The sequence below is a fragment of the Scyliorhinus canicula genome, chromosome 9, assembly GCF_902713615.1.
Source record: "Scyliorhinus canicula chromosome 9, sScyCan1.1, whole genome shotgun sequence".
Taxonomy (NCBI): Eukaryota; Metazoa; Chordata; class Chondrichthyes; order Carcharhiniformes; family Scyliorhinidae; genus Scyliorhinus; species Scyliorhinus canicula.
In genome coordinates this window covers 87,509,566-87,521,963 of record NC_052154.1, presented here as the reverse complement: position 1 = coordinate 87,521,963, position 12,398 = coordinate 87,509,566, and the positions used below count along the sequence as shown (strand labels likewise).

The following is a 12,398-nucleotide window of genomic DNA, read 5'->3' as shown; positions in this document are numbered from 1 at the left end:
AATCAATGATTGAAAAGATTAACCACTGTGCAACAGAGCATCTTTAAACATTATTTATTTGGATTTTAAAAATTTATTTGTTCACAGATGTTACTGGCTAGGACAGCATTTGTTACCCTTCCATAAGTGCCCTTGAGAAGGTGGTGATGAGCTGCCTTCTTGAACCACTGCAGTCCCTGTGGTATAGGTACACCCGCAATGCTGTTAGAGAGGGAGTTCCAGGATTTTGACCCAGTGACAGTGAAGGAACAATGATATAGAAACATTTAGAAATACATAATATGATCAAGCCAAGTCAGCATAGCTTCATGAACAGGAAATCATGCCTGACAAATTTATTCAATTTTTTTGAGGTGCTAAAGAGCTGGATAGATGAAGGGGAGCCAGTAGATGTAAAATACTTGGATTTCCAAAAAGTGTTCGATAAGGTACCACACAAAAAGATAATTAATAAGAAAAGATAAGAGTATTGGGGGTAGTATATTTGCATGGATAGAGGAGTGGCTAACTAATAGAAGACAGAAAGTTGGGATAAGCGGGGCACTTTCAGGAAGGCAACCTGCAATTATTTACAATATATGCTAATAATTTGGATGAGGGAAGTGAATGCAGTATTGTCAAGTTTGCAAATGCCACAAAAGTAGGTGGGAATGAAAGTGGTGAGGATGACACATTTAGACAGGTTAGGTGAGTGGGCTAAAACTTGGCAGATGAAATATAAGGAAAATGTGAACAAATGCACTTTGGTAGGAAGAAAAAAGGAGCTGAATATTATTTAAATGGAGAAAGACTGCAGAAAACTGCAGCACAGAGGGATTTAGAGGTCCTCATGCATAAATCACAAAAGCTAACATGCACGTTGACCACGGAACTGGGAAGACAAATGGAATGTTGGCCTTTATTTCAAAGAGAATGGAGTATAAAAATAAAGAAGTCTTACTAAAACTTTCCAAGAATCGAGTTAGACCACACCTGTGGACAGTTTGGTCCCCTTATGAAATGAAAATCGCTTATTGTCACGAGTAGGCTTCAAATGAAGTTACTGTGAAAAGCCCCTAGTCGCCACATTCCGGCGCCTGTTCGGGGAGGCTGTTACGGGAATTGAACCGTCCTGCTGGCCTGCTTGGTCTGCTTCCAAAGCCAGCGATTTAGCCCTGTGCTAAACAGCCCCTCGTATACTGGCATTGGAGGTAGTCTAGAGACGGTTAAATAGATTTATACTGAGTATAGAGGGGTTTACTTAGAGGGAGAGGTTGAGTAGGTTGGGCCTCATTGGAGTTTAGAAAAATTAGAGGTGACCTTATTTAGACATACTGGATTCACAGGGGGCTTGACAGTGTAAATGATGAGAGGATGTTTCCTCTTGTGGGAGAATCTAGGACCAGGGGGTATAATCTCAGAGTAGGGGGTCACCCATTTAAGACAGAAATGAGGAGGAATTTCTTCTCTCAGAGGGTGGTAAATCTGTGGAATTCTTTACCACAGAGAGCTCTGGAGGCTGGGTTGTTGAGTATGTTCACGTCTGAGATAGATTTTTAATCAGAAGGGAATCAAGGTTTATGGGCATAAGGTAGGAAAGTGGAGTTGAGGATTATATCAGACCAGCCATGATCTCATTGAATGGTGGAGCAGTCTCGATGGGCCGAATGGCCTATCTTATGATCTTATAATAATCTTTTATTAGTGTAACAAGTAGGCTTACATTAACACTGCAATGAAGTTATTGTGAAAATCACCTAGTTGCCGCTCGAGGGCACCTGTTTGGGTACACTGAAGGAGAATTTACCTAACAAGCATGTCTTTCGGGACTTGTGGGAGGAAACCCACACAGACACGGGGAGAACATGCAGACTCTGCACAGACAGTGACCCAAGCCAGGAATTGAACCCGGTCCTAGGCACTATGAAGCAACAGTGCTAACCACTGTGCTACCGTGCTGCCCCAAGTCAGGGTGGTGTGTGGCGTGGAGAAGAATTTGCAGGTGGTAGTGTGCATCTGCTGTTCTTGTCCTTCTAATTGTTAAAGGTCATGAGTTTGGAAGTAGCCTTGCTGAGTTGCTGCAGTGTAACTCTTAGATAGTAAAAACTATTGAAAATATGCATTGGTGGTGAAGGGAGTGAATGTTTAAAGTGGTGAATGGGGTGCTAACCAAACAGCCTGCTTTGTCCTGGATGTGCTGAGCTTCGTGAGTGTTGCTGGAGCTGCATTCATCCAGGCAAGTGGAGAGTATTCCATTACACTCCTGACTTGTGCCTTGTAGATAAATGACAGGTTTAGGGGAGTCAGGAGATGAGTTACTCACTGCAAAACCCCTAGCCTCTGACCTACTCTTGTAGCCACAGTATTTATATGGCTAGTCCAGTTCAGTTTCTGGTCAATGGTAACCCCCAAAATGTTGAAAATGAGGGATTCGGTGTTGGCAATTCCATTGATGATCAACAGAAGATGTTTAGATTCTCTTTAATTGGAGATGGTCATTGCCTGACACTTTGTGGTGCAAATGTTACTTGCCACTTATCAGCCGAAGCCTGAAAGTTGTCCAAATCATTTTGCATATGGACAAGAACTGCTTCAGAATCTGAACAGTGATGAATGATGCTCAACATTGTCCAATCATCAGCAACCATCCCCAAATCTAACCAGAAGATGGGAGGAAGGATGAAGAAGCTGAAGGTGGTTGAGTCCAGGACAATGTTCCTGCAGCAATGTTCCGGGACTGGGTTGATTGATCTCCAACAACCACGACCATCTTTCTTTGGATGAGATATGACCCCAACCAGTGATGAATTTTCCACCTGATTCTCATTGACCTCAGTTTTGCTACGGTTCCTTGATGCCATACTTGATCAAATGCTGCCTTCATATCAAGTTCTCTTTTGTCGATTCAGCTCTTTTGTCCATAAAAGCAATTTATTTTCTTTAATCATTCATGGGATGTGGGCGTCGCTGGCCAGGCCAGCATGTGTTGCCCATCCCCGAGGGCAGAGTCAACCACATTGCTGTGGGTCTGGAGTCACATGTTGGCCAGACCAGGTGAGGATGACAGATTTCCTTCCTTAAAGGGCATTAGTAAACCAGATGGGTTTTTACATCAATCGACAATGGTTTCATGGTTGTCATTAGACTTTTTAAAATTCCAGATTTTTATTGAATTCAAATTCCGCCATCTGCCCTGGCGGGATTCAAACACACGTTCGCAGAGCATTACCCTGCGTCTCTGGATTACTAGTTCAGTGCCAATACCACTATGCCACTGCCTCCCCGTAAGAACTAGGAGCAGGAGTAGACAATTCAGCCGCTTGAGCCTGCTCCGCCATTCAGTAGGATCATGGCTGATCTCACCCCTGCCTTATCTCTACTTTCTTGCCTGCTCCCCATAACCCTTTATCCCACTACTAATTAAAAACTTATCTATTTCCTCCTTAAATTTGTTTACTGTTCCAGCATCCACTGCACTCTGGAGTAGAGAATTCGACAGATTCACAACCCTTTAAGTGAAGTTATTCCTCCTCATTTCTGTTTTAATTGTAGAATGTCCAATAAGGGAAAACATCTGCTCGATGTCTACCCTGTCAATTCCCTTTAGCATCGTATATACTTCAATTAGTCTAGGTCAGTGTTCTGTCGATGAAAACTTGCATCACTTTGCTGATGATCAAGAGTCAACTGATGGGGCAATAATTAGGTGGGTTGTACTGGTCCAGTTCTACGACACTGGGTAGATGCCAGTGTTGTAGCTGTACTGGAGCACAAATCTTAAGTTCTATTAGCAGAATATCGTCATAGCCCACAGCATTTACAGTATCCAGTGCCTACAGCCATTTCTAGATATCTAGTGGAATGAATTGAATTGGTTGAAGACTGGGAGGCCGAGAATAATCTTCCACTCAGCTCTTCTGTTTAGCACAGGGCTAAATCGCTGGCTTTGAAAGCAGACCAAGCAGGCCAGCAGCAGGGTTCGATTCCCGTAACAGCCTTCCCGAACAGGGACCGGAATGTGGCGACTAGGGGCTTTTCACAGTAACTTCATTTGAAGCCTACTCGTGACAATAAGCAATTTTCATTTTCATTTCATTTCATTTTCATTTCATTTCTGCCTGAACATTGTTGCCTCATCTTTTGCCCTGATGTGCTGGGACCCCCATCATTGAAGATGGGGATACATATGGAACCTCTTCCTCCAGTTAGTTGTTTCATTGTTCACCATCCTTCACAAATGGGTGATGCAGGACTCCAGAGTTTAGATCTGGTCCATTGGTTGTGGGATCACATTGTAATAAGTCCACGGAGGCAGAAGTCTCGTCACCAGAATACCTTTTATTTACAAACCCAGCAGCTGAACAACCATGACCATTCAGTCTGCTGTCTACACCGGGAGTGCAGAGGCTCTGACACTCCCTGTTATATACAGAAAAAGGGGTTTCCTGATTGGGCCACTGATCAGGGAACTCGTATTCTAATTGGCCAATCTCAAAGGCCTGGCCTAAGTCATTACACACATATAACCATAATAAGATCAAATAGGGTATGAATAAAGATTTTATAATATGAAAATGTACGACAATTACAATGGGGGTTATTTTGAGGAAGAGTGAAAACAAGTACTAAATTTGAAAGTTTGGAATTAGCCTGCAAATTTGGGGCCAACTGCAGATGACAATGACTTAAATTACCTGGCAACGCTAAAATTGACACTACGGGTGCGATTTAACTACATGGGAACAAAGTCCCATAACGAGCGCATTTAGAACATAGAACAGTACAGCACAGAACAGGCCCTTCGGCCCTTGATGTTGTGCCGAGCAATGATCACCCTACTCAAACCCATGTATCCACCCTATACCCGTAACCCAAAAACTCCTCAGAGTAGCGAGAGATCGGGATGCCGTTTTTGATCGCTGGAGCCCCCGATGCCACCACCACCAAGTCCCAACTCATCATGAGGGGCCCCCAGGCCTTCCCCGCACTCCCCAACACACACGCAGGACACCTCCAGCACCAAAAATTTGGCATTTAGGCAGGATGGCATTGCTGGTGCCATCCGGGCACCCTTTTACTGTCAGCCTGGAGGAGATCCCAAGAATGTCATGACCAGGACAAGGCTTCGGTTCTGCAAGAAATGATTTGACACGAGTGAATAAGATCTCATCTCACTGCTCAACGACTGTTCCACCAGTGTCACAACCTGACTTCATCCTCCATCTCACTATAACACTTACATAACTCACACTATTGTATCCTTCACAGGCATTATTCACACCTCACATCTGGCAGCTTTTTATCCATGGGAGGCATCACACACTTAAGTACACTTATCATTCACAACTGCTACTTCCAAGACAGGATAGCACATCTGAGGTGCCAGGAGTACCTGACCAGGGAGGGGAAGCACAACTGCATAAGATCACTCCCCTTGAGGAGGTAATACTGGCTATGATTGGGAGGGGACTGGCAAATGCCCTGGCCACAGGCAGAGCAGGTGATGTATGACGTGAAGATAGTGGCATGGTGGTATTGTTGCTGGACTAATCATCCAAAGGTGCAGGGTAATGCTCTGGGAACACGGGTTTGAAACTCACCTTGGCAGATGGGGCAATTTAAATTCAATACAAATCTGGAATTAAAATCAATTAAAATCTGGAATTAAAATCAATTAAAATCTGGAATCTAATGATGACCATGAAACCATTGTTGAATGTCCTAAAATCCCATCTGGAAATCCGTCATTCTTACCTGGTCTGGCCTACATGTGACTCCAGACCCACAGCAATGCGGATGACTCTTAAATGCCCTCAGGGATGAGAAATAAATGTTGGCCCAGCCAGCGATGCCCACATCCCATGCACAAATAAAAAAAAGTGACCACTTCCTGACATTTCCACAACTATTCTTAATCCATAATCCCCCACACCTGTCCTCACTCACAAAGTCCCAATGGTCCCACTGCACATATCCTCCTACAGAGGCCCGAAAAGCTGCAGCCTAACCCTATCTCTCTCATTTCAGCTTCTTTGGAATGAGTTCCAGCTTGCCTCACAGAGGAAGTGGAAGAAGAAGATGTAGACTGGATAGAACGTGAAGGAAATAACTTTCAGGGGTGTGGGAATCGAACAGAGGTGTGTGACTGACTGGATTCCTCTGTCAGCATGGACTCAGTGGGCCGAATGGGCTCCTTCTGTGCCTTATGTCCACGATCTTTGCTCCCAACCTCAGCACAAAGGCACTGCATCAATCATAGTCAAAAACACCGGCTCAGAGACCACATGTAACTGGGAGGTTAGGATAGGGCACAAATCCTCACTACAGGGTGTCTCAGTTGCCTAGAAATCTGTAGTTTAGCAGATCACTGGACTGACTGAACAGATGTACCCTAGTGGGAGGTAGTGATGTAGCAATTTCGATACAGGAAACTACATGCCTCTCTCTGATGGCAGCTTCCTCCCCCACCACTCCAAATGTGTCCTATTAGTTGCCAGTCAATCAGTCCAGACTGTTCCAAACCATGTTGAGATGGTAGCATCTGAGATGAGGCTATCATGGTACAGCCTCTCAAGTGAGTTAAGGAGAATACTTGAACTGCCCGCCATCAAATATCTGTGGGACCGATGACTGTCTCATTATTAAAGCTTTGGGGCAGCTCCCTGGAGAGCAGGTATTTACTTGCATGATCCATTATCAGTGGCCGCAGACAAGATGCATGTTGAGGGAATAAAGTCCCTTTCTGTTTCTGAATACCTCGGAGCTTGAATGAAGGGATTGAATGGCCACATGTATGCAGTCAAAGGTACCCTGGACCATGGAGAATCCTGCAGTCCTGTTAATCCTGAACAACCCTGGCAGTACCTCATGATATAGGGCAAGATTTTGCAGCTCCTCACGCCAGCGGGATCTTCTGATCCTGCCAACGGTGCCGCGGGTTTTCCAGTGACGTGTGGTGGAATCAATGGGAAATCCCATTGACAACGGCGGGATTAGAAGATCCTACCACCGGCCAACAGCAGGCCACATCCTGTCATTGAGAAACATGCCACAGGGAGGCTAGCGACTACTGCCCAATGTCATTCCTCAGAGAGATTTCCCTCATACAGAAGTCAGAAAGGATTATGGTATGCAACTGATATCATCTGTGGTAGCCTGGTAGGTTCCAGTATCATATAAATTAAGTGCTATTTTATCTTTGTTGGGCTTTGTAATCTTTCCTATGCTGCAAGGTCTGAGTCTTCCTTCCATAAGGACCTCCTTGGTAAAGAACAGCTTCCTCACGTAACACCTCACTCTCCTGTCCCTCTCACTTGCAGCAGCTGATGGTGCTTTGCCAGACCTCAGCTCCTGCTCCCAATCCTTCTTCAGAGCAAGAAACACTCTAGCAAGATACCCATGATCAAACACTCCCTTTCTCCTGATGAATCTGATGAGGTCTCCAATAAGGTACGGTGGCATTGCACTGACTTTAATTAGTTTAAATCCTCAGAGAATTTCTGGAACAAATGTTGTTAAGAGTGTCGGTGAAGTCTTTGCAAAGTGGTCCAAAGTCTCCCAAGGTATTTCAAAATTCCTCTTCAAATTTATTGTAGTCAGTTGATCAGCAAATGAACAGTGAAAGCTTAACAATACTCTAAGTAGTGCTCGTAACTTTCTCTAATGGTTTCTTTACTTCTGTCCTGCTGGTCATTGTTAGGAGAGGTTAATTGCAGTGCTGACCAGTAAAATAGCATGCAGCCTCTTTAATGAACATTAGAACTAGAGAATCCAGTGCAGCAAGAGGCCATTCAGCCCAACGACTCTCCACTGACCCTCCGAAAGAGTACCGAATCTAGGCCCACTTCCCCGCTCTATCCTTATAACCCCAGTTAACTTTCACATCTTTGGACATTAAGGGGCAACTTAGCATGGCTAATCCACCTAACCTGCACATCTTTGGACTGTGGGAGGAAATCAGAGCATGCCGAGGAAACCCACGCAAACACAGGGAGAATATGCAAACTCCACACAGGCAGTCACCAAAGGCCAGAACTGAACATAGGTCCCTGGCGCTGTGAGGCCGCAGTGCTTGCTCACTTTGCCACCGTGCCACCTAGAAGTGTAATGAATGTAGGAAATTATTATGCATATTATATTTTATTTGGTGTAGTAATGTAATTAAAATCTCTGGGTTCGAATACATAAAGGCATTATGTCTGCTAAAGTCATTATTATAAGATTGTAAAGGTGAGGTAATAATTGATTTTAACCCTTTACTTGTTTATATATGGATGGGTAATAGAATGTTGTTTATGTTTCAGAGGCTCCCTGGGTGTAGATAATTTATGAGGGATTGTGTTTAGTCCTAGCTAAGCAAGTATGGGATATCTTAGTGGGAGGAGACTGGAGAATGGCTTATGCTTGGGATGCAGATGATGTAATTAATGGTAAAAGGCAGGTCTGTGTAGTTTTGTGACTGTTATTGGATTTTAAGTAGAACAGAAGTGTCTGATGAGCCAGAAGGATTTTCACGTTGTTCCTGAAAGGGTCTCGTGCCAAATGTCTGAACAGAGAAGCAAGTAACCCTGATTGTTAACCTTTGACACATTGTGGGCTGGACAGACTAAGTTGAAAGAGAGCTATACAAAGACCCAGGCTGGTCAACAAGAGTCTGTCTGCTAGGACAAGGATAAAACAACCGTTTCCAATTCTTAACGTTTGAGACATTCCACAATCTCGGGGACCCAGCTGAGGGATACACGCCCTTCACAAAAAGGCAGTGACAGGGGTGAGATTCAAGTGACATTGACCTCTAGTTTGTGCAACCAGTAATATTGCCTCGCTCTACGACAAAGTCTCAGCCTGCCATTTTGCCATCTAACTAGCAACATCACTGACCAGGAGCTCTTGGCCCAGATTGGATATCTGACCGCATCTATCCTGCTTCTACTGAAAAACCTGTACCAGCATCTACAAGATCGAATAATCTTTGTATGCCTATCTCATCCATCGTATGAAGTAAACACCACCGGAAAAGTGAATTATCCAGCATCGATTTTCGGCTCATTGACCTCCGTGAAAGAATACCTCATTGGACTTTGATTCTGGACTCTGGGCTATCCTATTTTCTTTTTTCTTGTTGTTTCTGCTAACCCTTGCCTACAACAAAAGGGAGACAGAGAGAAAAGTAGCCTGCTTCTGCAGGAGTGACTCGTTCTTCTTCTTGTCACACACACACTCAATACACCTAGCACTGATCTACAGCTAGTTTCTCAACCTAATTATCCTTGTGTATTCCTTGGGGTGGGGGAGTGGGGGAGGGGGAAGGTGGGGGAAAGCATGTATTGCGCCCAGAGTCTATTTTTCTTTCATGTCAGACCATTTTACATATTCTGAGATATAAATCAATAGGGTGTGGATTTTGGCTGAGATGTGCAAATCAGTCTTTTGTCTCCAGAACCAAAGGAGATTAAAGTTCAGTCTTTTGCATTTTTCATATCTTTCTTTCAAGTGTCTCTGTTTGAAATACACCATGATATATGTTTAGGTGATGTTCCATGTTCTCTCAAGACTTGTCTGTCAAATATAATACTGTAGAATAGAATAGAATAGAACAGTACAGCACAGAACAGGCCCTTCGGCCCTCGGTGTTGTGCCGAGCCCTACTCAAACCCACGTATCCACCCTATACCCGTAACCCAACAACTCCCCCCCCTTAACCTTACTATTAGGACACTACGGGCAATTTAGCATGGCCAATCCACCTAACCCGCACATCTTTGGACTGTGGGAGGAAACCGGAGCACCCGGAGGAAACCCACACACACACGGGGAGGACGTGCAGAGTCCACACAGACAGTGACCCAAGCCGGGAGTCGAATCTGGAGCTGTGAAGCATTTATGCTAACCACCATGCTACCGTGCTGCCCCACATAGAAATTTTCCAGAAAGTGGTTACTTTACATTATCAGCTATCTGTTGACTAATATTTAGTTGTAATTCTTTTTAATAACACAGATCTTTCTGAAAACCAGTTCAATATGCCCATATGTAGTTGGTAGGTGTAGTCCACTGTCGTAACAATGTAAGTGCTCTTGATTGTCTATTAACATCATGATATGAAGTTTGTTTTAAAATCCTGTGTTCTTAAAATTAGCTGCAGCTGTCAATGATTGTTTTGAAAAAAGCTTCTGGACTGCTTCAATTGAAAGGCCAGATGGTGTAGCATCTGTTCAGGAACATAGGAATTAGGAGCAGAAGTAGACAATTCAGCCATTCGAGCCTGCTTTGGCATTCAAACAGATCATAGCTGATCTCTTCCCAGTCTCAAATCCATCTCCCTGCCTGTTTCAGTAGAGTTCTTTGTTGACATTTCTGCAAAAGCTATTTATTATGAATGCCTAGCAGCACTTTAAAAGCTACAATTATCTCAGCGGGGTTTCTGAGTTCACAGTCTGATTGACAACTGAAAGATGCCATTCAAGGATTAGGACATGAACATAAGTTTGTTTTTTAAATAAGAGATTAATCCCCTTGACTTCCTCCGGGGTGATGTCCTGAAGGACTGGGAATCAGAATCCCTCTCCCCCCCGCCCCGCGATGCCAGTGACAGTGGGACCATACGGGCAGTCACAGCCCAGTTGCTTCAACAGAGTTCGAATGGGCTTCATGATGAGCTGTGCAGTTGGCATGGCGGCCGGTGCACTTTTTGGCAGTTTCTCATGCCTCCAGCTGGGACTGAGGGGGCGAGAGCTGCTGGGTGGTGTGGGGAAGACCATGATGCAGAGCGGAGGCACATTTGGAACCTTCATGGCGATTGGAATGGGAATCAGATGCTAACGACCATTCTTCTCTTTCTGCTGAAATTTCAAGACTTGCAGATAATGTATCACCGGTCTCTGTCCCTTTGATTACAGCTGTATAATAACGGAGATTAAAGTGTATGATTTACTATTTTAAAAAAAGAGATTAATCCCTTATGGTAATTAAAAAGCTTTGTTTTCATGAATTGGAGTTTTATTCACCATTAGATCTGCATAGTGAAAGCTGCATTGGATTTTTAGAAGTTTATTTATTTTTCCTTTCCACATGACTTCTTCCCATGGTGGATTCTGGGTGAGTGTCTATGAAAATGGCCTGCGGGATATGAGAAGGCGTCAGGGTGGGTAGGGGGTGTTTAGGGCTTGTGAGGGATGAGGAACTAGAGGGCCTACAATTCTCTAAAACAACTGGGGCAAAGTCCCAGAGAACTGAGGTGGGTCTCCTAACCTGCTTTGACACGGGCCTGCCCACATGACCATCTATGTGCTACCAAGGAAATTTTCTGACTCGAGCTTCCCATCTTATAGGCTCGGAATCTCCTCCAACTGGGAAATTCATGGAATATAAAGTCCAAACCTATAGAAATGGTTTGACCTCATGTTTTGAACCACAAAATACAAAAGCCAAGGTTTAGACCTTGACTGTTTTGCCATTGTGGAACAGTGGCATCAGGTAAATCTCATTTCCTCTTGTTGGCTATCGTAATTAAGACACTGATTACCCTCTCCAATGGTGCAAGGAGCTTGCGGTTGATACAGTACAATTAAAGAATTGAAATACAACTAAGACCAACATCATAGACAATGGTACTGGAATCTGGCCTTTGTCACTATGATTGGTTCCTCTCGAAGAGAAAAGTGAGCCATTCAAACCTTCATCAACCTCGTGGTCAAATGCTGTTGCTGTATTGCCTCAAAACAGCAGGAAATTTTTTTTTAATTTAAATTTTAAAATTCTTCCAATTAAGGGGCAATTTAGCATGGCCAATCCACCTACCCTGAGACCCACGCAGACACAGGGAGAATGTACAAACTCTACATGGACAGTGACCCAGGGCCGGAATGAACACAGGTCCTTGAAGCCGTGAGGCAACAGTGCTAATCACTGCATCATCGTGCTGCCCCAGGAGAATTGTTTAAACAATGTGAGAGTGGATCATGTTCATCTGGGCTATTTTTCCATGGAATAACCCTTGTTTCAAACAGTGTAACCATATTCTTCTGAACTATATATGGAATAATCTTAGAGGTGTTAACTATGGACACTGCAACAGGATTAACAGCAGTAAAGGTGTTTGATATCGGAGTTGAATCATTGTAAGAAGAAGAGCTTATCAGAGCGTGGTTGCTGCAGTCAGAAGGGGGTCAGGATTGGTTATCTTAACTCAAGACCTACAATCGACATCGGACAGTTGGGGATTGTATGCGTTTCAGCTAAATCATAGAGATATTCGTCTGAGGGTTTTGTAAAGTTTTGATAAAAGGTGTTGGGGGCGATTCCCCGAGCCCCGCGCCGGGCCGGAGAATCGCTGCAACTGCGCCACGGTGCCCCGAAGCCAGTGCGCGATTCTCCGAGGTACGGAGAATCGGCGCCATTTGCGCCGGTACGTTTGGCAC

General features: G+C 44.2%; 2 protein-coding genes across 2 annotated transcripts in view; one reads left to right on the top strand and one right to left on the bottom strand.

Annotated features, from left to right (window-relative positions):
- The window catches only part of st3gal2 (ST3 beta-galactoside alpha-2,3-sialyltransferase 2), a 510,319-nt gene that overhangs the window by 218,969 nt on the left and 278,952 nt on the right, over positions 1-12,398 (bottom strand). The window lies entirely within an intron of this gene.
- Positions 10,528-10,925, top strand: LOC119971504 (reactive oxygen species modulator 1). Its single transcript, XM_038807115.1, has one exon. It carries the CDS (start codon positions 10,561-10,563, stop codon positions 10,798-10,800), a length of 240 nt encoding a protein of 79 aa, XP_038663043.1. The 5' UTR covers positions 10,528-10,560; the 3' UTR covers positions 10,801-10,925.

What these genes read in the sequence shown, in the direction of transcription:
- LOC119971504 (XM_038807115.1), top strand. Translation starts at nt 10,561, where the DNA reads ATGCCAGTGACAGTGGGACCATACGGGCAGTCACAGCCCAGTTGCTTC.